The sequence below is a fragment of the Coregonus lavaretus genome, assembly GCF_964263955.1.
Source record: "Coregonus lavaretus genome assembly, chromosome: 24".
Lineage (NCBI taxonomy): Eukaryota > Metazoa > Chordata > Actinopteri > Salmoniformes > Salmonidae > Coregonus > Coregonus lavaretus.
Genome location: NC_140011.1, coordinates 24,025,425 through 24,052,971, shown reverse-complemented (window position 1 = coordinate 24,052,971; position 27,547 = coordinate 24,025,425). Strand labels below are relative to the sequence as shown.

The window sequence follows — 27,547 nt, the reverse complement described above, 5'->3', positions numbered from 1 at the left end:
TGTTACAATCGAGGCTAGCAGAGGCAAGAAGGCGAGAGTAACTCCAGACGCATGACCACACACTCCCACACACAGCCGCAGCCTCTGCATCAATTATAAAGGCAGCTTTCTACTTCAACTGGAGCTGACAGCTCAGTGTGTGTGTGTGTGTGTGTGTGTGTGTGTGTGTGTGTGTGTGTGTGTGTGTGTGTGTGTGTGTGTGTGTGTGTGTGTGTGTGTGTGTGTGTGTGTGTGTGTGTGTGTGTGTGTGTGTGTGTGTGTGTGTGTGTGTGTGTGTGTGTGTGTGTGTGTGTGTGTGCGTGTGTGTATAATAATGCTGATAAGCAGAAGCAGAGGTATATGCATTCCTTCAACATTCATCATCAAAAATCTAAAACCCTTTAAATAAATCAAATGAATCACTATTATCACTATCTTCATTGTTCTGTTCCATGGTTGCCATGGCGCCATGTGGTTGCCTAGGCATAGAGCTCCTGTAAATCTGTAAATATTTGATTGTTTTTATGTGTTATTTTTATTGTTGATACAACTTTTTATTTTGTAAATTAATTATTGTATTGATTATTTATATATATATCGATTCAACTGAGTCATAAGACCAGCAAGTCCATGATAACCCAATGGTAACTAGCTATCTAGCTTTTGTTTTTATTTGAAACTTTAGCTAGATGACAAAGTCTTGGACATCACAGAGGCTTGCTGTAGTTGTGAGTGGATCTCTCACTTCAAGGTGGACTGATGTGTAGTGAGTCTCTGGCGCCCTAGCGAAATCTAGCAGGCGCAGGCTTCACCCAGGTGGGTGATACATGTTGTTTGAGGCGTATCTACCAACAGAGTTTGCAGAGAAGCTGGCGATGGCAAGGGCTGGCATGGGCTGGCTTGATGTTCCGGACCTGTCTCCCCCCTGCTGGATGTGAACATTGATTCCCCCCTACTCAAGCCTGCATCAGGGCATCAGATGAGCTGAGAACGGTGTGGCGGAGGAGAGTGCTAAGGGTGGAGAGTGAAGGCTCTTGACTGACTTTCAGGAGACTGTTGTAGGCTTGGCCTATGTGCATCCCACCGGAGTTGGATGTGACCTGGACACAGCAGCCTCTGTTGAAGACTATTGTCCAGCCCAAGAATGACATACTTTTTCTTAACCATCTTTTAGATGATCTGTATAATAAAAAGCGCTATCTAAAATACATATATTATCATCATCATCATCACCATTGTCATCATCACCATGCCATTGACTGATACCTTGAGATTTGGTCACAGTTCCACATGGTGAACAGTAGCCTCTTCTGATGCTGCTCCTCAGTGACGTCACTGAAAACAACAGAAACACCATCCGTTATTATACACCCTGTCAATTCCTAGGGGCCTATCTAATACAGTATAACGCCAATTCATATCAATTGAAAGCACCTGAGGCATGAGTGACAAAAAAAAAGAGTTACACACACACAGACAAAAGCAGATTCACAGATGAATAAAAATAAGTTGTTGAAAATCGAAATGTTTGTGTGTCCTTATTTGAGATAGTATACTAAAATATTTGGGCTCACAGGTAAAAGGTTTCCAGGAAGATGGGGCACTTGCAGTCCGGCACCATCTTAGTCTTCTGTTGTCCTCCAGGATCACCATCAGGTACCATACCCAACTGAGAGAGAAAACATTTACATTAAATTTGAGTCATTTAGCAGACGCTCTTATCCAGAGCGACTTACAGTTAGTGCATTCATCTTAAGATAGCTAGGTGGGACAACCACATATCTGTCATAGTAAGTACATTTTTCCTCAATAAAGTAGCTAGAGACAGAGTCTAGTAAAATAAAATAAAAAGTAAAGTGCAAGGCATTCTATTTTTGTCTTTTTTTGGGGGGGGGGGGGGGGGGGGTCGGGTGAGAAGGGGGTCGCGAGGGAGGGTGCTGTGGGATTATTTAAGATCATCTTTGAAGAGGTAGGGTTTCAGATGTTTTCGGAAGATGGACAGGGACTCTGCTGTCCTAGCTCAGGGGGAAGCTGGTTCCACCATTGGGGTGCCAGGACACAGAAGAGCTTGGACTGGGCTGAGCGGGAGCTGCCCTCCCTTAGGGGAGGAAGGGCCAAGAGACCAGAGGTGGCAGAACGGAGTGCTCGGGTTGGGCTGTGAGAGCTCCATTCAATCAAACCAGCATTATGGTATTTACGCACTTCCTCATTTTCTTCATAATATGATTCAATATAATCACATTTGTGTGGACAGTATTTGTGTAACAGTACTTTGTAAACAAAGACTCTTTGTGAGCGTTGCTTTGGCGGGCTGGGACTGAGAATTCTAGACTGAGACTGACTAACACAGTATTCACATCGGCATCACAGAATACTGTAAGGTCATGTGACAAATAACATTTGATTTGATTTGATATACTCCGTGTAGACACAGAGGGTGGAAGATTAGAGCTGTCACTCCATGTTACTGAGGGTAATCTAGCAGATAGCTCAGCGTCTGTGACAGCGCAGTACATCCTCCGCGTCTTTCTCATATACTCTAGAACACACACACAGACACAGACACACACACACACACACACACACACAATATAATACCGCCGGCACTAATCCGTCTGACCTGTGCCAAGGTCTGCTGAGAGATGAAATCTGAACAAACAAAAAAATCAAAAGCCATCCTAAAAGAGGGGTTGTGACTTCTGCTATCAGCTTAGCAGACCCACTGTGTGTGTGTGTGTGTGTGTGTGTGTGTGTGTGGGGGGGGGGGGGGGGGGGGGCGATTTTCTTCCAGCCCAGCATTAACACACCTGATTAAACTAATCTGAGTCTAGATTGAATACCATGACTAGTTGATTGGGATGGAACCAAAGCATGCACACGCTGCCGTGGAGGCAGAGTCACATACCTTAACATATGAGTCACATGTGGCGTGTTCTTTTCCCATAAGGCCCTTTGCCTCCATTACTGTGGGTACAAGATTGGGTACATAGAAATGAATAATTCACAACAAACAATGAAATACCATCAGGACACTAAAGGGGACACTTTTGTTGTGTGACTGGTCTCTGGTATTCAGTGAACCTACATGTATGATGAGAGGTTAGGGTGATGGAAGTGGTAGAATTAAGCCCTTTGATATCATAAGGAACACAGTACATAAAGCAAATAGTAAAATGGTTTGAGATTGAGATTTAAGATTGAGATACTTTTAATTTAATACAGGCCTAGATCCTCTTCCACTGGTACACAGTGAGGGTGGAACTATCTGTGTGTTTATGAGGGCACTTGGCGACGTGTCCCACTTTACCTGACCACAGCTGCAACACAATCTCCATTAGTGAAATATTATTTCAGAGATTGTGCTGCACTGGTGGGTGTCACTGAGCTGGGGACATATTCTACTGAGGAGAAATGTTCTGGGAACCCAGTGACACCAGATTCTGTCGACTCACAGTGACAGAGCTTCAAAACAATGCTGTCATTGTGTGTGTGTGTGTATGTGTGTGTGTGTGTGTGTGTGTAACTGTTTGCATCTGTTTGCATCTGCTTGCGGGTGTGCGTCTGTGTGTGTGTCTGTGTCTGTGTCTGTGTCTGTGTCTGTGTCTCTGTGTGTGTGTGTGTGTGTGTGTGTGTGTGTGTGTGTGTGTGTGTGTGTGTGTGTGTGTGTGTGTGTGTGTGTGTGTGTGTGTGTGTGTGTGTGTGTGTGTGTGTGTGTGTGTGTGTGTGTGTGTGTGTGTGTGTGTGTGTGTGTGTGTGTGTGTGTGTGTGTGTGTGTGTGTGTGTGTGTGTGTGTGTGTGTGTGTGTGTGTGTGTGTGTGTTTGTGTGTGTGTGTGCGTGTGTGCGTGTGTGTGTGTGTTCTATGTGTCTGAAAGAAGCATTGCAAACACGCAACACACGCAGTCGGGCCTCTGACTTGAGCTGGGTTGACATTTGTTCCCTTTGTGTTTTCCCTTTAGGCTGCAGAGTGGCTCTCCACCACAGCAACACAAATTAGAGAGAAAACAGCAACAGAGAAACAGAGAAACAGAGAGCGAGGAGAACTAGATGACAATGCAAAATAGCTGGGCAGGAAGGCAGAAACCATACAGAAACACCACTAAGATTAGCATAAAAAGCTGTACAATTCTCATACAAAGCCCAATTTATATTCTACAGTTCCCTCCGTAATTATTGGGACATTAAGCTTTTTCCTTCTTTTTGGCTCTATACTCCAAAAGTTTGGATTCGAAATCAAACAATGACTATGGGGTTAAAGTGCACACTGTCAGCTTTAATTTGAGGGTATTTTTATCCATATCGGGTGAACCGTTTAGAAATTACAGCATTTTTTGTACATAGTCCCCCCATTTTAGGGCACCAAAAGTATTGGGACAAATTCACTTATTTATGTATTAAAGTAGTAAAAAGTAAAGTATCTGGTGCCATATTCATAGCACGCAATGACTACATCAAGCTTGTGACTCTACACATTTGTTGGATGCATTTGCTGTTTGTTTTGGTTGTGGTTCAGTTTATTTTGTGCCCAAAAGAAATTAATGGTAAATAATGTATTGTGTCATTTTGGAGTCACTTTTATTGTAAATAAGAATAGAATATGTTTGTAAATACTTCTACATTAATGTGGATGCTACCATGATTACAGCTAACCCTGAATGAATCGTGAATAATGAGAAATGAGAAAGTTACAGACGCACAAATTTCATACCCCCAAGACATCCTAACCTCTCACCATTACAATAACAAGGAAGGTTAGCATTTGGGGGGGGGGGGGGGGGGGGGGGGGCTATGTACACAATTTAATTTCTAAACGGTTCACCTGATATTTTGTTGAAAATACTCTCAAATTAAAGATGACAGTCTGCACTAACCTCATAGTCATTGTTTGATTTAAAATCCTAACTTTTGGAGTATAGAGCCAAAATAAGTAAAAATGCTTCACTGTCCCAATAATTACAGAGAGCACTGTATATTCTTTGAAGGAACTTAACATTATATGACCTACCATATTCATAAGTGCCACACTGTCAAACCTATTTAGCCATGTTAAAAGAAGACAACTGTTTACATGTCTGTGGTGGAGTTGACAACAGATTGGAGGATGACATCCTGGTACTCACCATGGACGATAAGGAGTCCATCCTCTGGGATGATTGACAGCTTCAGCTGACCTATGGGCAGAGAGCAGACAGGAAAATATTCCTAATGATTGGGTCAAACATAGCGGTGCATCCATGTGCAACTGTGTTAGCGTCCTCTGGTCTAGTCCACAACAATATGTGTGCTTAATCAGTAGGCTTAATAGACGTGAATACATTGTATAACCTTGAGCATAAACATTTGCTTTTATGAATCTCTGGATTTCCTTTTTGCATCTCCAGGATCTGAGATAAGAATATTTCCTGTGTAGTGTGGAAGGAAGATGGAGGGACGGGGGGGAACATTGCCTTGCTGATTACACACACAGAAGAGATCTCCACTGTCATTAACACAAGTTACTCAGCGTTGTATTGTGTTCTTGACTTAAACAGGATAGGTGCTGGGAGTTGGCAGTGCCCTCACCCAAAGCAAACAGTGTTGGCAGAGTTAGCAAATAATCTACTGTTGCTGTGTCCTGGGGCTACGTGTGTTAGCATATCAACCATGCTGCTATTTACCCTGTGTGATATTGACTTTGGCACTGTAGCTAAACCCCACCCACCCCCAGCATTATGTAAAGATGGGATTGGACCAGCTAGGTATGACACTGGCCCAGTGGCCTTTGTGCCTTGTGATGTTTGAGATTCCCACACTGAAGTTGGCATGGCTTTCTAGTTAGACTACTGTATTTGTCATTGAACAACTGGTTGGAAACACTGCTTTAAGCATGTGGTGGGTCACTAGAAGGGAGGTTAAGTGGGTCACAATCCCAAAACGTTGGGAACTATGGGCTGGGGAGCCATGAGGAAACTACGGTGAAGCACGGTCATGGAAAGGAAGAAGGAGGTATTTCCAAGACAGGGGTAAGTACCAGGACAGGGAGGGGAGCGAAGGAGTGCAGTTTACCAGGACAGAGAGGGACTGTAGCTTTTTGGAAGTGAAGGGCACAGCCTGAGAGACAGGGAGTGAACTAATAGAGCTTGGCAGACGAGGGAGCATTGAGCTCGACGCACTACACCCCACAGACCCTGATGCTACACTGCTTTACACAGAGAGGGCATACATACACAGATAGGCACACACACACATACACACAGACACACACACATACACACAGACACACACACAAAACACATAACAGTGTTTTATAACACTTTGAGGAATCTTATTTACACCAAACCCTGTTTTGGCTATGTGCACTTGCAAATCAAATATCACTTACTGTTCTTTATTACCGAACAGTGCCTGCTTTAAACGCTGAAGAGTACACCGCCCATTAGAGGGCTTGAAATAATTCAGCTGAAGGTGAGAAAGCAGTAAACCTAAACACATTAGCTTTGAAGATCAACAACAGGTGGTGAATGTCCTAATGCTGGAATGAGGAGGTTAGCTAAGGAGCTGCTAAGACACAATGGAGGAAACACCAGCTGGCTATAACAACAGAATGAGATTTAAATATGATCTCAAATAGACCCAGTAGTCAACTAGGTGATTGTTGTGTAAGAACACTTATAAAAGAAGGCTTAACTGGCTCAATCAAACTGAGACACCCATGCCATCACCTGGCCAATCACTGACAAATCAGAAATTAAAAGGATTCACATACAGTATACTTTCATTTAATCTCAAGAGCTGTTACGAAGTCTGAAGGATTTCCCTGGTTGAAACAGGTTAAACAGTACAGGAAATAAAGAGCGGAGGCATTCAATGCTTAGCCAACTGTATGTGCATGCCTGGGGTAGTAGGACTAATGCCATCTCATGCTCTGTCTGTGTCTGTGGCAGCAGTTTGGAGAAACTGGAGCATTGTTCAATGGCCTGCCATGATGTTAGGGTGGTGGGAGGTCAGGGGGAAAGACCCAGTGTCTGGCGCAAACCAGTCCAGAGAGGAGCACGGTGCTCGGGGCAGAGATACCGGGAGAGACTGGAGACAATGGGAATGCATCTGATACACCTGTCACTGGCATGCCAGTCTCCATAATGAAGGACTGAGACTGGGAGAGGGTAGTAGATAGTTACAGTAGAGAGTGTAGGAGACAGGAAGAGACAGGGAGACACAGAACGATATTGGAATTGGGAGACATTGAGAGAGACTGGGAGAGACGTTGAGAGACAGAGGGGGAGACTGAGGGAGTGAGACTGAAATAAAATGGGGCAGACTAGGAAACACTGGCAACAATGGGCATCTATCCGGTTGGCTCCAGCTCATGTCACACAGAACAGAACCCAGCCACTGTACCAGGGCCAGGACAGAGGACAGAGAGAGGTCACAGACAACAATGGCTTGGGCAACACTACAGAGTTTCAACTTTATTCAATCAATCAATGAAATGTATTTATAAAGCCCTTTTTACATCAGCAGATGTCACAAAGTGTTTATTCAGAAACCCAGAGGGCAATTGGTTTAATAAAATCCACATGGATCACAATGCACAGTTATAGTAAATACAATGAGCTAGTACATCAAATCATAAGGCTGACAGCCAACAATACAAATATATACGGTAGACCTACTAGTGATCGACATTAGCAGCAGCTAATGTCAAAAGTATAGCAAGCCAAAGTTGCCTAATAAGTAAAGTGCTCTGTGTATTCTTAGATAATCTCGTCAACAACATATCAACAATATGCTGACAAAAACAAAAAGCATCATCAACGTCATCACCTTCATCATCAACAACATACAGTGGCTTGACAGAGTATACACTCCCCTTGACATTTTTCCTATTTTGTTGCCTTACAACCTGGAATTAAAATAGATTTTTTGGGGGGGTTTATCATTTGATTTACACAACATACCTACCACTTTGAAGATGCAAAATAATTTTTTTTGTGAAACAAACAGGAAATAAGACAAAAAAACAGAAAACTTGAGCGTGCATAACCATTCATAACTCCCCCACCCCAAGTCAATACTTTGTAGAGACACCTTTTGCAGCAATTACAGCTGCAAGTCTCTTGGGGTATGTCTCTATAAGCTTGGCACATCTAGCCACTGGGATTTTTTCCCATTCTTTAAGGCAAAACTGCTCCAGCTCCTTCAAGTTGGATGGGTTCCGCTGGTGTACAGCAATCCTTAAGTCATACCACAGATTCTCAATTGGATTGAGGTCTGGGCTTTGACTAGGCCATTCCAAGACATTTAAATGTTTCCCCTTAAACCACTTGAGTGTTGCTTTAGCAGTATGCTTAGGGTCATTGTCCTGCTGGAAGGTGAACCTCCGTCCCAGTCTCAAATCTCTGGAAGACTGAAACAGGTTTCCCTCAAGAATTTCCCTTTATTTAGCGCCATCCATCATTCCTTCAATTCTGACCAGTTTCCCAGTCCCTGCCAATGAAAAACATCCCCACAGCATGATGCTGCCACCACCATGCTTCACTGTGGGGATGGTGTTCTCAGGGTGATGAGAGGTGTTGGGTTTGTACCAGACATAGTGTTTTCCTTGATGGCCAAAAAGCTCAATTTTAGTCTCATCTGACCAGAGTACCTTCTTCCATATGTTTGGGGAGTCTCCCACATGCCTTTTGGCGAACACCAAACGTGTTTGCTTATTTTTTTCTTTAAGCAATGGCTTTTTTCTGGCCACTCTTCCGTAAAGCCCAGCTCGGTGGAGTGTACGGTTTAAAGTGGTCCTATGGACAGATACTCCAATCGCCGCTGTGGAGCTTTGCAGCTCCTTCAGGGTTATCTTTGGTCTCGTTGTTGCCTCTCTGATTAATGCCCTCCTTGCCTGGTCCGTGAGTTTTGGTGGGCGGCCCTCTCTTGGCAGGTTTGTTGTGGTGCCATATTCTTTCCATTTTTTAATAATGGATTTAATGGTGCTCCATGGGATGTATTTTTTATAACCCAACCCTGATCTGTACTTCTCCACAACTTTGTCCCTGACCTGTTCGGAGAGCTCCTTGGTCTTCATGGTGCCGCTTGCTTGGTGGTGCCCCTTGCTTAGTGGTGTTGCAGACTCTGGGGCCTTTCAAAACAGGTGTTTATATACTGAGATCATGTGACAGATCATGTGACACTTAGATTGCACACAGGTGGACTTTATTTAACTAATTATGTGACTTCTGAAGGTAATTGGTTGCACCAGATCTTATTTAGGGGTTTCATAGTAAAGGGGGTGAATACATATGCACGCACAACTTTTCCGTTATTAATCTTTTAGAAAAAAATTTAACAAGTAATTTTTTTCATTTCACTTCACCAATTTGGACTATTTTGTGTATATGATAGTGTTCTTAGGGGTAGGGGGTTGACACCTGAAATCAATACACATATCTTTGTTTTTGGTCACATTCAGTTGTAAGAATGCACTGTCGCACCAATGTACACAATCATCAATAACAGGGCCATGGGCAGTTTCATCGGCATGAACTTCAGGATGTGTCAGTTCTCATACTGGCTACGACAATCATCAGTGAACAGGATATAGGGCAGTGGTGAGAGGACACACCTGAGGTGAGCCTGTTGATGGTGACTTTAAAATGATATGGCTCCCTTTCAATTTGGGGATGAAAGTTAGACTACCAACTGAGCCATAATCATGTTCAATGAATAAAATAAAGTATGGCTAATACTTTTGCAAGCCAAGGAACACTTGGAAATACATGTTCAATTAAACTTAGTGGCATAGAGACTATGCAGTATAAATAAAAAGCCGTAAAAAGCAGTCACACATGGGCGTATGGAGCAAGAGACGCCAACCCTGGTCCTGGAGACCTTCAGGGTGCATGAGTCTGAATACACACTGTAGATCTCCAGGACCAAAGTTGTTGACCACTACACTACATACAGTATACAGTACACTACACATCAAAGCACCCAACCACCCACCTACCAACTATACAGGACATATTATGCATCATCGGTCAAAGACAACGCCAACACAACGGCCTCAGCAGGCGGCCATCTTGCTGTCTCCTGTCAGACAGGCCTGTGAAGGCTACAGGAGACAGCCAGTGAACCATTGCTAATGAGATCTTGTACCCTGGTAACCAGCGGGAGCCTGAGCCAAGCCCAACGTTGTTTCATTAACTGAACCCTCTCAGAAATCTTCTCTCTCTTTCTCTCTCTTTCTCTTTAAGCTCTGAATCCCTCCACTGCTTATTTGTCTATTTACATTTCGAAGGCTGGGCCAGTACAGCAACTAAACTATGTCCACACAGAGTTGGTTTGCTTATGTGTAAACTGTGGTGGCCATTGTTTGAAGAAGAGTAAGGTGAATAGGAGTGATATCAGAACTGAGAAGTGTTTTGGTTACGAGATGTGTTTTCCTCAGAGAGAACAGCGATTCATTCCATTTGATCAAAAGGTACAAAGGGTGGATTTGATGAGAGGGAGTAGGCCTTCTTCACTTCTTTGCAAGAATTCAGAAACCTTTTACTTGTAAATTATACAACATACAACCCCCAAATTCATCTTCTTGTGCCTCAGCTGCCAGAACACAGAGAGGAAGGATTTCAACGAAATTCAATCAGAGACTGAAGAGTTTCATTATCAAACGCACTGCTTCAATAGGATGGCTGGATAAATGATTAGGCGATTGAGATAGTGCGGAACACACCGCTTTTCATGCTACCTCACCACTCTGTGCTGTCTGGGTAACTGTAGCAAACTAGCAAGATCTTTTTAGAAAGTTATTGCTTATCTGAAATGGAGAGAAAAATTTAACGAAAAACTGATTATAGGGCATAAAAAGCTTTCAATGACTCAACAATTTATTTTAGTTGCTAGCAGAGAGAGAGAGAGAGAGAGAGAGAGAGAGAGAGAGAGAGAGAGAGAGAGAGAGAGAGAGAGAGAGAGAGAGGAGATTTGATGGATTGGAAATTGTTTTCCCACCGTAACTACTGGCTTTTTGTGGCTTTACACTACAGAGTACTACTCAATTGCTAATTTTATGATTGGATCCCCCCACCGCCAATTATGCTTGGTTTGGACCTCATCCTCGAGGCCATGGTTTGTGAAATGAAATAAGTTGTGCAAGGCTTGTAAGGAGAACGGAGCAATAGCTCCTCTCTTTCTCTCCCTCTCCTCTCTCTTCTTAACAAACCCCTTAATTCTGTGAACTAACTGGTAACAAAGTACAGTCACATTTAAAATGGTAAAGTCATAAGTACGAATAAGAATTATATAGAAAATGATATTTTTCAAATGGAGGAGGTTTCTATTGCGATGTGATGGGCATGAAAAACAAGTGATAACTGGTAATGGTTATAATTGGCTCAATTTTGTGAGTTCAAAGACCACTTTGGTAGTATTATAAACTTTGAAACAACTGGTTTCTAGTAGGCTTCATAATTAGAGAAGGGCTGTTTCTCTGAACCTCAGGCAGTACAGGCTCAAGCATGGCAGTCAACCTATCCTCCTTATTTATGTTTAGAAAACAAATATGAAGGCCAAAATTGTGGGGGGGGGGGGAAGCACTCATCATGTTTATGCACCCTAATAATCACCCTAAGAATACTTCCAGAACCAACTTAATATTTTATTTCAATTGAAAAAATCTACAAAATAAATTGGCCCACCCTAGTATTTATTGATAGAGATGCACAGCAGTAAGCTGGTTTATTTCTCCTTTATATGTTTTTTCTTCTTGATTTCAATATGGAAGGGAAACCAGGTACTGGTTTTTGTATGTACTGTTTCTTGATGAGTAAAAGGTATTTTTATATCCATTTCTGTGTAACATAGTAGCAGTTCATTCAATTGGGTTTGGGAAGCGCTGATCTTGCTAAAGATTAGCACAAATACAGATGGACATGCTTCAGCCTATTTATTATAACCACTATGCTGCATCAGTTAGGCTATAGGTGATAATGTTTATTGCTAAATAACACACCAGCCTGACAATATGGACCAATATGTTGTTAGGCTCATTTTTGGAGGTGAACATTTTATTTAAATGATGTCACCAGTCATTAATTCTGGAGTAGAAAAGTCACCAGGGCTGCGTTCAGTCCAATTTTTTTTTAATGCAACGATCTATTAAACGGAAACGGTGCTGTTCTGAACAACAAGGTTGAAAAACAGGGAGGGTTTGGGCTTCAAAGCTAGAGGTATTCACAGGTCCAAAAAGTTGTATGCATGCCTTTACCACCTGACCCGATATGCATAAATAAATAAAAAATTAAACGGAGACCCGTTCCAAATGGAACCGAGGACAGTCAGACCCATTCTGAAAAAGGCCCATGGAAAAACAGACCAATGCCAGTTCGGATCCGAGAGACCCATTCAGATTCAAAAGAAGAAAGAGAGAGAGAAAGAAACCTTCGACTGGGCGCTGCCAGCACCATTAAAAAACAAGCGATATTGGCCAAATTATCCACAGTTATGTGTTCTTAATAACGACCTACAGTGCTTTCGGAAAGTATTCAGACCCCTTGACTTTTTCCACATTTTGTTACGTTACAGCCTTATTCTAAAATTGAAAACATTTTTAAAAATCCTCAGCAATCTACACACAATACCCCATTATGACAAAGCGAAAACAGGTTTTTAGTTTCTTTGCAAATTTATAAAAAATAAAAAACAGAAATACCTTATTTACGTAAGTATTCAGACCCTTAGCTATGAGACTCGAAATTGAGCTCACGTGCATCCTGTTTCCGTTGATCACCCTTGAGAGGTTTCTACAACTTCATTGGAGTCCACCTGTCGTAATTCAATTGATTGGACATGATTTAGAAAGGCACACACCTGTCTATATAAGGTCCTACAGTTGACAGTGCATGTCAGAGCAAAAACCAAGTCATGAGGTCGAAGGAATTGTCTGTAGATCTCCGAGACAGAATTGTGTCGAGGCACAGATCTGGGGAAGGGTACCAAAACAATTCTGCAGCATTGAAGGTCCCCAAGAACACAGTGGCCTCCATCATTCTTAAATGGAAGAAGTTTGGAACCACCAAGACTCTTCCTAGAGCTGGCTGCCTGGCCAAACTGAGCAATTGGGGGAGAATGGCCTTGGTCAGGGAGGTGACCAAGATCCCAATGGTCACTCTGACAGAGCTCTAGAGTTACTCTGTGGAGATGGGAGAACTTTCCAGATGGACAACCATCTATGCAGCACTCCACCAATCAGGCCTTTATGGTAGAGTGGCCAGACGGAAGCCACTCCTCAGTAAAGGGCACATGACAGCCCGCTTGGTGTTTGCCAAAAGGCACCTAAAGACTCTCAGACCATGAGAAACAAGATTCTCTGGTCTGATGAAACCAAGCCTCAACTCTTTGGCCTGAATGCCAAGCGTCACATCTGGAGGAAACCTGGAACCATCCCTACGGTGAAGCATGGTGGTGGCAGCATTGTGTTGTTTGGGTGTTTGTAGCTCAGCTGGTCCTCTGTAGCTCAGCTGGTAGAGCACGGCGCTTGTAACGCCAAGGTAGTGGGTTCGATCCCCGGGACCACCCATACACAAAAAAAATGTATGCACGCATGACTGTAAGTCGCTTTGGATAAAAGCGTCTGCTAAATGGCATATTATTATTATTATATTGTGTTTTTCAGGGGCAGGGACTGGGAGACTAGTCAGGATCGAGGCAAAGACAAACGGAGCAAAGTATAGAGAGATCCTTGATGAAAACCTTCTCCAGAGCGCTCAGGACCTCAGACTGGGGCGAAGGTTCACCTTCCAACAGGACAACGACCCTAAGCACACAGCTAAGATAATGCAGGAGTGGCTTTGGGACAAGTCTCTGAATGTCCTTGAGTGCCCCAGCCAGAGCCCGGACTTGAACCCGATCGAACATCTCTGGAGAGACCTGAAAATAGCTGTGCAGCAATGCTCCCCATCCAACCTGACAGTGCTTGAGAGGATCTGCACAGAAGAATGGGAGAAACTCCCCAAATACAGGTGTGCCAAGCTTGTACCGTCATACCCAAGAAGACTCAAGGCTGTAATTGCTGCCAAAGGTGCTTCAACAAAGTACTGAGTAAAGGGTCTAAATATTGAGTAAAGGGTCTGAATTTTTTATACATTTGCAAAACTTTCTAAAAACCTGGTTTTGCTTTGTCATTATGGAGTATTGTTTGTTGATTGATGAGGGGGGAAAACGATTTAATTAATTTTTGAATAAGGCTGTAACCTAACAAAATGTGGAAAAGTCAAGAGGTCTGAATACTTTCCGAAGGCAATGTATAACAAATTACAAAAAAACTATTTGTTGTGTTTGGATGTGTTGTGTTTGTATTATTGGTTTTTACTTTCCTAAAACAATAAATGTCCACCTCACGATTCAGCTGTTGGAGTTTGGAGCGCAAATGTATCAGGGCATTGTATGCATATAGGCCTATAGGCCTAGGAATGCACTGTATGATATTAATATTTAAAAAAAATCTTAGACCAAGCCCTAGAGAGACCGAGAGAAAGATTGAGATATGCCGGTGCCATTTACCCGACACTGACATACATTTCTTTATCCTTATCAGATAGGCTATTACTGCTATATAGATATAGGCGTACAGAAGGAGCGTAATTCGTAAATATCCGATCAGAATGTTTTTTATAAAGATAAGCATTATATATTAGATTAAAGGAGTAACTCTGGTAGGCCTAAAACATGTTCTTCATCTCATGTTCAACTGTCGGAGTCAGTTGGAGCGCCGGTGCGCACTGCCTTCATAGGCCAACAATAGCTAAGCCAAATAATAGCCATACCACACCAAACCTTCAAAAAAGTGTATTAACTTTATTAGGGTAATATCAAAAGTAAGTCAAGTAATACAAATAGGTTATTATATTGTGGCATTAAATTAAGTTTTGCATCTCGCCCTCTTAGTTTTTTCCTTTTCATGGTTTGAGTGCGAGCAGATATAGGCCTACCAGTAATTATATATTGCGGCCAACACAACATTACAGTTGGAACTTAATTTAGCCAAAGAAAATGGCTCAACAGAATGAAACAAAACACATGTTGCATATTTAAAGAGCTGGTTTAAACCTTCACAAAGGTTTTGAACAGGCTTGGCCTATATTGCAGCAATTACCAACAAAGCAAGTGCCTACCGTAGGCCTCCCTAACAAATGGCTAATTATATTTATTTTACAACAGGCCTACTTTTAACCTATCTTAAGGGGCAAAAAATTCAAAAGACAGTTCGAACTTAATTTAGTCAATGAAAATGTCACAACAAAATGAAAGAAAACACTTTTTGCACTGGTTTAGATTCTTAAATAGGTCTACCATAATAATAATAATGATATACAATAATAATAATTATAAAACAAATGACAATAAATACGAAAATAAATAAATTCAAATTCGAAAATTTCATCAAACCTGAATAGCGAGTTGCACACACACAGTCCATTTGGCTGCGCCAACATTCTTCTCATCTTTGTCCACGACAATATTACAACTTGTCCCAACGGAGGACATTCCACTTGTTGGCTTCTTTTCACTAGGCTATACTTTTTCTCATCTAACTTTTGTTTTACTTGAATGAAAAAGGCCTCCATTTTCACAATCAACAGTAACCTAGGCCAGGCTCTTCTCACTTGCTCTCTCTCTCTCCTCAGCAGCAGGCACACATGAGGTGAGCGGCCAGAACCAGTTTTAGCTGGACATAAGCTATACGTTTTATTCAGTTGCAATTGGCTGACACAGATAACAAACTCGCACAGTTCTCATCACCTCACACAAATGAACAGAGGATGGGTCCAGTCGGGTCCAGTTGGTAAATCACTTTGAATTGTACATACCCGAGACCCGTGGCAATTATATCAGATATGACCCAGATCGAAGACAAAACTCAGAATTTAGGCCCCGGACCCGCTCAGGTCCCAGGTCGGATCTCGGAATTTACGGTCTGTTGGACCCGTGAAGACATCTACTTCAAGTCACACCCGTCACACCCACCAAACAGAGAAAACGTAGGTTATCTAAAAGTCTGTTCAAGAACGTTGAAGAAGGTTTTGGGGAAACGTGTCGTTCAGTACAAGCCGTTACGCAACGTAGCAAATGGTCAATCGAACACAACCCAGAATTGACACAGTAGTTCTACAAACATATTGCCAAGCGTGTTTACTTTCTGAACTGTTAGAGTTACACCAACAGTTTAAAGTAATACAGAAATGATTGGTATTTTTAGTTGTGGTTGGGATATATTTACCAAATTATCAGCAAAGTTTGGGATGTATTTTCCCTTCAAAATTCACCAGAAACAACCATTTCACAACTATTTATTTTTAAGAAATCTCACTTGGGCGTTGACCCACTGACCCCCCCCCCCCCAATATGCAACACAAAGTTACGCCCTTGAGCTCAGACTCCAAACCTCAGTTAGCATGCATTAATAAAGATGTGAATGGCTGATCACACTCTACACATTAAATGTTTATCTACAAAGTGAAATATTCATGCAGCTTTGAGAATCAAAGCAACAGCTTTCATTTAAAGGAAATCAACTAGCAGAGTAGCTTTAGGGTGGGTGGGAGAGGGCGGGATATAGGCAGAGGAGAAAGAGAGGGATGGGAGTGATAAAAAGGGAAAGAGAGAAAAACATGTTTTAAATGAGAAGGAGAAGGGGCATGAGACATCCCAGATCCATTTTTGGAAACTGTGGACAATAACCATTGCATCACAGACACTTTTATCTTACATAAGAAATTAAAGCATAACTGAGAGAAAAGTCTACCAAGGGACAAGTGGAACAAGCCATCTGTACTTCACTTGCACAATTCATAGAGCTCAGTATTTACACTATCATCCTCCATCTAGCCTCCTGTCAACTGTGTTACTCACAAAGATACCCGGCCGCAAACTCCAAGACGACAGACTAAACGGCGAAAACACTATCTAAGGCTGTCAGTCTCCTCTCTGCCTCAGCTCTCTCTATTTTGACATCACCCAGTATATTCTCTCTCTCTCTCTCTCTCTCTCTCTCTCTCTCTCTCTCTCTCTCTCTCTCTCTCTCTCTCTCTCTCTCTCTCTCTCTCTCTCTCTCTCTCTCTCTCTCTCTCTCTCTCTCTCTCTCTCTCTCTCTCTCTCTCTCTCTCTCTCTCTCTCTCTCTCTCTCTCTCTCTCTCTCCCCTCACAGCTGCTTACATAATTTCCATGCCATATTCTTCTCTCTTTGCTTGTCACAGAGAAGCAGCACCAGCAGCACCTCCAGCACAGAGCACAAAGTTTCCCAGTGGTAGCCTGACAGTGCTGTAGTCGCAATTAGCCCTAAAGTGCCTCTCTCAGCAAAGGACCTCAGCTAAGGGAAGGAAGAATGTCTGTCGGGCCTATGTAGCCAATTTCCTAATCGGTAGCTCTCAGAGGGGAAAGCAGTGAAAGGAGACTTAAGTGGCTCTTATTCCAGAGTGGCCGTTCAAGATCTGTCAAGTTCAATCGCGGAACCAAGCACACTGGGGCTTCCTGTTATGGTTGGGTTCCGGCTGGCACAAGTCTGTGTGATTAATGGCCATTTATGGGGTTGGCAAGGGCACATTAACGCTAGTGTTCTTGATGGTATCCTCTTAAAATTCGACCAACGAGTCAATTATAAGGTCTGCGGTCAATGTGGAGGGTCGGGCAAAGTCAGCAAATAAGAGATTGTATGTAAGCACAGTTTTCAAGGCAGAGGGATGAAGAAGAAACATGTCGTTCCAACATGATTTGACACCATTTCTGGGTCAATCTCTCAGGAGCTTCGCTTACATTACTTGCACCCCATCTGCCAGTGCGACAACAGCGGAATGAGAGAGGAAGACAAGTCAGCATTTTGGATTTAGGGGGCGAAACCTTCCACTTATCCAGGGGGAGGCAGAGTAGTAAACAACACATTGTGTGTGTGGCAGTGCCTCTTCCCCCGATGGGCTAGAACACCACAAGCAAAAGCATTACTGAAGGAAGCCGGCAGACAAGAGCAGGTTTAGAACACGGAAAGTGCATGGGGCCAATGGCTTTGTGCAGGCTTTGCTGGTTCTATCATTCCTTTTTGTGTCATGTGAAAAAGAAGAAGGAAAGCATCTGCTGCACTACAGTAATGACTCTACAGATGTAATCCTCATCTCACGCTGCTGGTACACAACTACTTCAATCTCTCTGGGACAAATACAGCCTGATTATAGTGCAGTTATAGCTCTGTCTATTTTAAGTGCTTAGCTGGGATAAAAAGAGGGTTTGAGAACAGTGCAGTTCATGATAACAACAACAATATACATGTATAATGCATACAGTGTCATATCTAATGGTACAAACCAAGGGTTGGAACCGGTTCAGGGAACAGAACCGTAAACCTGAAAAGAAGAAACATTTTCACAGAACAGAATCAGGACCAGGAACGAAAGTGATCTATACTGTTCCGGAACAGAACCATTATTTTAAAATCATGGGAGCTGGGGGACAAAATGGCGCCGTAGAGAGAACACCGTGTTTCAGCAAGCGCCTGTGGCATTCGTTAATTTCTCTCTTTATATTCATTTTCTAGCTTGAAAAAGTGGTAGAATTTGCTATAAATAATGAGTCTGGACGGCTATTTCTCAAAAGTTTCCGACAACATGCCCAGCAGAACTACTAAGAACTCGAACAAAACCACCACCCTTGTAGATGTGCAGGAGGAGCTAACTAACGTTAGCGATGCTAACGCCATTGCGGATCCAGGCACAATGGACCTGGTGATTCAAAGGATGACTGATAACATTACTAAAGTGATCGATGCCATTCAGCTGAACTACAGAAGGTTGTCAAGCGTGTTGAAGAGGCAGAAGGAAGAATTGCTACTGTGGAAACGTCAACTACATCAATGGACACTAAGATAAAGGCACTTGAGAAACAGGTGCACGAAATGGCGGAGCACATTGATGACTTGGATAATTGAGGACGCAGATGCAATATCCGTGTGGTGGGACTTCCGGAAAATCCTGAAGGGACACGTTCAGTTAAATTCCCAACCAGCGCCCACGGCCTGTGGTTATAAAGTTCCACAACCTCACCGACAAGCAGCGCCTAAGGAACGCCTAAGAAGCTCTGCACACCTGAAGAGGCTGCTGCGTTTATTGACTCTCTCGGGTAAATAACTTTACGCTGCGCTTTTGCAGCATTGGATAACTTTTTTATTCAAATCTGATCATGAAGCAGTGATGTGAGTTCTCAAGGTTTTGAAAAAATAAAATATTAATATTGCTCTGTTGCAAGAAACTCATTTGGATGATAAGGAGCATCTGAAATTGCAACAAGGGGATTGGTCAAGTGTTTCTCTCATCATTTACATCCAGAAGTAGAGGTGTGGCAATTCTTGTGAAAAAGAACCTACCACTTAAGGTGTTGAATTGTGTGAAAGATAAATTAGGTTGTTTTGTTATAATTAAAGGTAACATTTACTTTCCCCCAGCCCACCCCCCTGATTTCCTCACTAAGGTATTTCTAGACTTCAGAAAGGAATGATATAAACTGTTTCAGAACTTCCTTTTGCTGGTCGGAACAGTGGAATGGAATGAAAAAAAGGTATGTTTCTGTTCAGAACAAATCATTTTGGTTCCAACCCCTGGTACAAACAATGACCTGAGCCGACCCACCACCAATGTGTATCACCCACAATTTGTGCTAAAGGAGTTAAAACAATCATAAAAGTATTGAATAGATGTAACAGATTATAGATAATCTCCAAATCACATGCCCCTCCATGACTTTTTCATGTATTTTCCAGAGGAGTATATTCTATTTCCATATGTATTGTGTCTACTCATTCTCTCATGGAACAAGTCTGTGACCCCATTAAACCTTGAGCTCCAACTCAACTCCCCCCACCCCCCTGCTGCCTATCCTAATGCTCCTCTCCTAGCTTCAGGCAGTACAGGTAAATACTACATTATTAATGAGTGTTGCCTTTTGAAACCAGGTGCATCGTCCTGTCTAAATACCCTATATGAATGATTTATCATTTGAGAAATGAGGGGACCCTCATTACCAGCCAAATGACTTCCCAGTACACCTGAGCCCACTAAAGAGATGCTGGTAATAGAGGCTCATGTTCAGGTATGGTGTATCGGTGTATCATGTGTGTCCATTGACGAATTCCTGCACTGTCACTGTCTATTATCAATGTGGTGAAGGAATTGTCCATGTGGCACTGAAAGTTACATTGACCCAAAAGGGTGGAGCTTGAATAACTTCTCAGAGCTGACTCGGTGTGGACACACTTTGCTAAAATATTAAACATAAATGAAAGTATTTTAGTACTTGTGCCCAAGGCTCTTGGCCTCAAGTGCAGATGGATAGAGATAGAGTGAGAGAGAAAGAGAGAGAAAGAAAGAGAGGTCGTCACCCCCATATGACTCAACCTCTGGAGAAGAGAGTAGAATACACCACCAAAACTACAATTCACTACTCAAACCTCTCACTTGGAGCCAAAACAAAAGAAAAAGAAGACTTGTACTCACCAAAAGTTTTCAGAGTGAACTCGGGCGAGTTGCCAGGTAGGTTGCCCGGGGTGACGATGTGTACACTGGGAGCATCCATCCCAGACTGAGGCTACAGCAGGAGATGAGAGGAGGTCAGAGGAGCTGAGGAAAGAACAGAAATTTGACGCTACCCGCAGCTAGTAGAGAGAGAGAGAGAGCAAGAGAGCAAGAGAGCGAAAGAGCGAGAGAGAGTAAAATGGCAGACTGAGAAAGAGGAAAGACAAGGAGAGTCAGAGGGAGGAGAGAGAGGAGCAGACTGAGCGCAGGGAAAAGAGAGAGAAAGAGGAGCGAGAACGGGACTAACAGCTATCCCTGTCAAGTCCACATTATTTATTTCTTCTAGAGAGAGTGGGGGAAATCCATCTGTAAAAGAGAGAGAGAGTGCATGTGCAGGAGGGAGGAAGGGGGACAAGGGCATGCCCAGGCAATGCCCTTTTAACCTCCTAAAATCCAACCGCCTGTCACTTTGATAGAGTGACAATCATGTACACTTGTTATTGGGCAGGGCAGGGCAAAGCATTTGACTGAAGGAACCAGGGGGTGGGGTTAAAGGAAAGGAGGCTGGGTTTGACCTGTTGCTATAGGTGACAATGGACCAAGGCCTCCACCCAGCAGCGTTGCAGTTCTTGACACAAACCGGTGCGCCTGTCACCTACTACCATACCCCGTTTAAAGGCACTTAAATATTTTGTCTTGCCCATTCACCCTCTTATTGGCACACATACACAATCCATGTCTCAATTGTCTAAAGGCTTAAAAATCCTTCTTTAACGTGTCTCCTCCCCTTCAAATACACTTATTGGTGAATGTAACGATTGATATCAATAAGGGATAATAGCTTTCACATGGATTCACCAGGTCAGTCTATGTCATGAAAAGAGCAGGTATTCATAATGTTTTGTACACTCAGTGAATGCAAAGCATATACACACTAACACAATATATACTGTACATTTACACTCATATATTACACACATATCAACACGTTTGGTCTCTATCAACAGGATAAGGAACTGTTTATTCAACAGAGTTAAATGACAAAATGTGTTGGCTTTGTTAGTTATCCATCACAAAATCTCTCTCAAAAAAATAACATTTTTAGAATACATTATCTTGGCAGAGGAATTAATGCCAAGCTAATGTGTTCATCTACACCACTGAACTGCATTGCACTGAACAGGAAAGTGATGACACTGTCTGCTTTAGTTACATCATCAAACCAACTGTAAAACATTTTCTGGAGAGAACATCACATATTTTGGGGATAGAGGCTAATCCCCAATATCTCTGTTTAAAACAGACCATTACAGCCAATGGATAGTGACTTGGCTTGCTATTGGTTTTGTCTGGATGTTATTTTCCCAGCTCGCCCAGTACAGCTCAAGTAGTCTATTTTATTTTTTGTCATTTAGCAGACGCTCTTATCCAGAGCGACTTACAGGAGCAATTAGGGTTAAGTTCCTTGCTCAAGGGCACACCGACAGATTTTTCACCTAGTTGGCTCAGGGATTAGAACCAGCGACCTTTCGGTTACTGGCACAACGCTCTTAACCACTAAGCTATCTGCCGTCTAGTAACCTGGGGATGACCTGCCCTTTCCTGGCCAAGCTGGGCTAGCAGGGTCCCTACTAATCCTGATTACCAGTCTGTTTTCCACAGAAGGGGTCCAAATGAAGCCAGCGCTTCAATTGATGGAGAGATGAAGAGAGGCTTAAAACGACGACTCACTCTGCATGCAGCTTCCTCTCTCCCTGGCTGGCTACTGTACATAGCCCCACCCCAAACCTGCCACAGTAACCTTAATATGTTATTTCATTTGGGCACATTACCAGAGAGCCTGCGCACACACACACATACAAACACACACACAACAAACCCTCATATGTAGGACACCCTTTTCCGCAGCCTCGCCACTCTCTCTTCCCCTGACTCCCCTTCTCTAATGTATGTTCTACTTATCATTGCTTCTTAAGAAAAGACAAAGCAATGGTTTGAAACTCCTGACATTCCCGCTGTGCTGGAAAGAGGAATCCCAGATAAGCACAGCCCAGGACAGAGTCTATCTCTGGGAATAGACTCAGACATCCCCTGAGTCAGGCTGGGTAGACACAGGTTATCCGCAGCAGCTATCTCACGTCATCTCATGTCAAGAATTAGACAAGGAAGGATTGCACTGGACAATGGATTCAACAATGTCAAGATTCTCCAGAACTATAGTGAATGGAACTTGAGACTGACTTTCTGGCTGCCATGTGTGGTTAATGTCATTTTCCTCTATTTATCTCATGCTAAATCACCCAACATTCCTGGATATTGTGACACTTTCTTTCTGAGGGTGGAAAGGAAGATCTCAGGCTTGGTTCAAAACTATCTCCCACTCTCTACTCTGTCAGTCTGGTTCCCTCTGTTAGACATGATTGGGTAGTGACACTGTGGGGAACTGGGAATACTCACACAGTCAAATATCTTACCCTCAGTCTCTCACCAGCACAGGAGTAAGGACCGGTGTTGTCAAGAGTCAACACTAGAGAGCAAAGCATGCGTACACAAAGCACGGCTACATGGCCTCTGTAGCTCAATTGGTAGAGCATGGCGCTTGTAACGCCAGGGTAGTGGGTTTGAACCCCGGGACCACCCATACGTAAAAATGTATGCACACATGACTGTAAGTCGCTTTGGATGAAAGTGTCTGCTAAATGGCATATTATTATTATTATGGCTACAGAGAGCAAAAAACGGCTCTATAGTCTCAAAGCCCAGAACAGACATTTACCCAGAGGGAGACTGTGGAGATGAATGTGCATGGCTGGCTAGCTGCTCCTTTCTTCCAAGTGTCTGGCTTTTCCACCGCCTACCAAACTTCACCAGGAAAAACAGTGAGACAGCACGACCACCCTCTGCCTCCATCTAGCCTTAAGTGGCCAGCCTGCCAGGCTTCTAGACTAGTTTTGTCTAGTACGTTTAAACACATGGCTGGTGAAGAGATCGATTATCATCCCTCCCACAACAGAGCTCAGCTAGCCTCTATGTTCCAAATATGGGTAAATTAATTAATGACCAATTTATTTTAGTTTAAAGAGAATGAGATGAATAGTGGACATCCATATTCAAAGTTGAAATGTGTTGAATCTGGTCTGCACAGCAGACGTAGGTTCCCTGCAGGCCCAGAGCACCTGCCATATGTGCTTGCAAACAGACATCATTAGAAACAAACATTCTTGCAATGTTACATACACACAAAGTACATACACACATAGTACATACACACACTGTACATACTCACACAGTACATACTCACACACAACTCACAAGAGCACATGCACACACACTGACATACACACTACTAGCCAGAGGGGCTCCACATTATTCAGCCTCTCATTTAGGTCGAGTCGAGAGAGGGGAAGATGCGGAAAAACGCAGAAGCCAAATACCCCAGCCTAAATCCAAGCAACCCCAGTTAACCTAAAGTGAAGGAAGAATAGAAGATGAGTCTTGGGCAAGGTGTGCCTGATGTATATGACAGTGGCTCGGTCACGGCTGGGTCTGGCCTAGCAAATCCACACTCAATGACATTATTTAATTAAGACGCACATAGAGCAGTTGAATTAAAAGGGTATTTTGGGAGATGGAAACTGCACTCTCTATGCGACAGAATATCTTTAAAATGATTACCCTTCCATAGAGAGACGGAGACCCCATCACTTCAATACCATCTATGGCTGGACTGAAAGTGGAGACTGGATTTGACAGATTTTGCGTGTGTGTGCGTGCGTGCGTTTGTGCGTGTGTGTGTGTGTGATCGATTCCTAGTTAAACAATTGCCATCCTACCTCCGAAGCCATAGGGAAGTTTTCAATTGCATACCTCGTGTCCTCTCTCCTTGTCTCCTTCTCAAAACGCATGGGATTAGAAAGCCAGAGGTTCCTCCCCTCTGACCTTCTCCTCCAATGGGTTTTGAGAAGGAGACGAGGAGAGAGGAAGCAAGTATTTAGTATTATATTCGGCTCCCCATTAGCTGTTGCTGAAGAAGCAGCTACTCTTCCTGGGGTCCACACAAAACATAAAACGTATCTCCCTCTCCCTCTCTCGCTCTCTCCCTCTGTCTCTCTCTCCCTCTCTACCGCATCTGCTGTCTAGACCTCTGAATGCTCGGCTATGAAAAGCCAACTGACATTTACTCCTGAGGTGCTGAGCTGTTGCATCTTCTACAACCACTGTGATTATTATTTGACCCTGCTGGTCATCTATGAACGTTTGAATGTCTTGAAGAACGATCTGGCCTTAATGGCCATGTACTCTCATAATCACCACCCGGCACAGCCAGAAGAGAAGAGGACTGGCCACGCCTCAGAGCCTGGTTCCTCTCTAGGTTTCTTCCTAGGTTCCTGCCTTCATAGGGAGTTTTTCCTAGCCCCCATGCTTCTACATCTGCATTGCTTGCTCTTTGGGGGTTTAGTCTGGGTTTCTGTATAAGCACTTTGTGACATCTGCTGATGTAAAAAGGACTTTATAAATACATTTGATTGATTGATTGACATAATACCGAACATCAATAGATAAGAACAGTTACACACATTACTGACAGTTACCCACACATCAGTACCTATACATATGCGTAAGCGTTATTTAGGTCAGATAGGGAAGAGGCGTTCTGCTGTGAGGTGTTATTTTACTCCTTTTTTTAAAGCAAATTTTGCTGTTTGCTTGAGTAATTTGAGATGGAAGGGAGTTCCATGCGATCATGGCTCTATATAATACTGTACACTGCCTCTGGATTTGGGGACTGTGAAGAGACCCCTGGTGGCATGTCTGGTGGGGTAAGGGCATTTCCATCAAAAAGGACCCATGAGCACCAGCATGTGAGGATTATAGGAGCATATCAAATTGGGTGTCAAATGAAAGCTAAGAGTCTATATTACGGCATAGAAACATTTTTCTACCATTTTCCATCTTAAAAACTAAGCATAAGTAAAGGCTTTGATTTCTGGGTAAACAGATGGATAAAGGACCTTAAAAATCATCTACCAGAAAAAGTTAAAAAAAGGTATCAGATATACATCAAAACCCAATAATGTTGATGTAAATGTTGATTTTACTTACACTACATGACCAAAAGTATGTGGACACCTGCTCGTCGAACATCACATTCCAAAATCATCGGCATTAATATGGGGTTGGTCTTCCTTTGCTGCTATAACAGCCTCCACTCTTCTGGGAAGGCTTTCCACTAGATGTTGGAACATTGCTGCGGGGACTTGCTTCCATTCAGCCACAAGAGCATTAGTGAGATCAGGCACTGATGTTGGGCGATTAGGCCTGGCTCGCAATCGGTGTTCCAATTCATCCCAAAAGTGTTCGATGGGGTTGAGGTCAGGGCTCTGTGCAGGCCAGTCAAGTTCTTCCACACCGATCTCGACAAACCATTTCTGTATAGACCTCGCTTTGTGCACAGGGGCATTGTCATGCTGAAACAGGAAAGGGCCTTCCCGAAACTGTTGCCACAAAGTTGGAAGCACAGAATCATCTAGAATGTCATTATATGCTGTAGCATTAAGATTTCCCTTCACTGGAACTAAGGGGCCTAGCCCGAACCATGAAAAACAGCCCCAGACCATTATTCCTACTCCACCAAACTTTACATTTGGCACTATGCATTGGGGCAGGTAGCATTCTCCTTGCATCCGCCAAACCCAGATTTGTCCGTCAGACTGCCAGATGGTGAAGCGTGATTCATGCCTACAGAGAACGCATTTCCACTGCTCCAGAGTCCAATGGCGGCGAGCTTTAAACCACTCCATCCGATGCTTGGCATTGCACATGGTGATCTTAAGCTTGTGTGAGGCTGCTCGGCCATGGAAACCCATTTCATGAAGCTCCCGACTAACAGTTATTGTACTGACGTTGCTTCCAGAGGCAGTTTGGAACTCGGTAGTGAATGTTGCAACTGAGGGTAGACGATTTTTATGCGCTATTCGCTTCAGCACTCGGCGGTCCCGTTCTGTGAGCTTGTGTGGCCTACCACTTCGTGGCTGAGCCGCTGTTGCTCCTAGACGTTTGCACTTCACAATAACAGCATTTACAGTTGACCGGGGCAACTCCAGCATGGCAGAAATGTGACGAACTGACTTGTTGGAAAGGTGGCATCCTATGACGGTGCCATGTTGAAAGTCACTGAGCTCTTCAGTAAGGCCATTCTACTGCCAATTTTTGTCTATGGAGATTGCATGGCTGTGTGCTCGATTTCATACACCTGTCAGCAACGGGCGTGGCTAAAATAGGCAAATCCACAAAGTGTCCACATACTTTTGTATATGTAGTGTATATCAATTTTGTTTATGAATTATTAAGTGGTTATTATGTGCTACTGTCCTCCCTTCCATTGGCATACTGTTGTGTTCAGATGATAACTGTTTTCTTTCTTTTTCTGTTGTCTGGTGGTCAAACCAAGAGTTGTAAAACAGTCTGAGTCTGGATAATCCCTCTCTCTCTCTCTCTCTCTCAGCCTTTCTCGCTCACTCTCCAGTTAATGTCACTTCTCCCAGCACTTAATGACACCTACCCATGAGCCCGAACTCTTCCCATTTACTTTAACCAGCATCCTCACCCACTGACCACCGACCGACACCGGACGTCCATGGACGTTGAAAAGTAGTTGAAATATGGTCAGTCCACCCTGGCCTTGATGTTAATGTCCACAGACAGACCGGACTTGACGAAATCTGAAACTATCATAGACATATGTTTTACATATTTGGATAGCTAAGTACAGAACAGTACAATACAATGAGTAGAGTACAGTAGAGTACATTACAATACAATACAGTACTAGATACAGTGCAGTACAGCACAATACAGTGAGTAGAGCACAGTGGAGTACAGTTCAATACAATACAGTAGTAAAGTACAGTGCAATACAGTACAGTAAAGAAAAGTATAGTATAGTGCAGTACATTACAGTAGCGTACAGTATATTGTACTGTACACTACTGTCCTGAACTATACTCTACTACACTGTACTGAACTCTACTCTACCCTACTCTACTGTGCTGTATTG

General features: G+C 43.2%; 1 protein-coding gene across 1 annotated transcript in view; it reads right to left on the bottom strand.

Moving 5' to 3' along the window:
- The window catches only part of LOC311099441 (regulator of G-protein signaling 3-like), a gene marked incomplete at its 5' end in the record, with an annotated part of 148,211 nt that extends 127,660 nt beyond the window's left edge, over window positions 1-20,551 (bottom strand). Inside the window, 5 exons of the mRNA XM_084140126.1 lie at window positions 1,246-1,314; window positions 1,554-1,648; window positions 2,885-2,943; window positions 5,098-5,148; window positions 20,473-20,551. Of these exons, the coding sequence (XP_083996252.1) occupies window positions 1,246-1,314; window positions 1,554-1,648; window positions 2,885-2,943; window positions 5,098-5,148; window positions 20,473-20,551 (353 nt within the window). The remainder of the gene's footprint in view (window positions 1-1,245; window positions 1,315-1,553; window positions 1,649-2,884; window positions 2,944-5,097; window positions 5,149-20,472) is intronic.
- Between the last annotated feature and the right edge of the window lie 6,996 nt (window positions 20,552-27,547).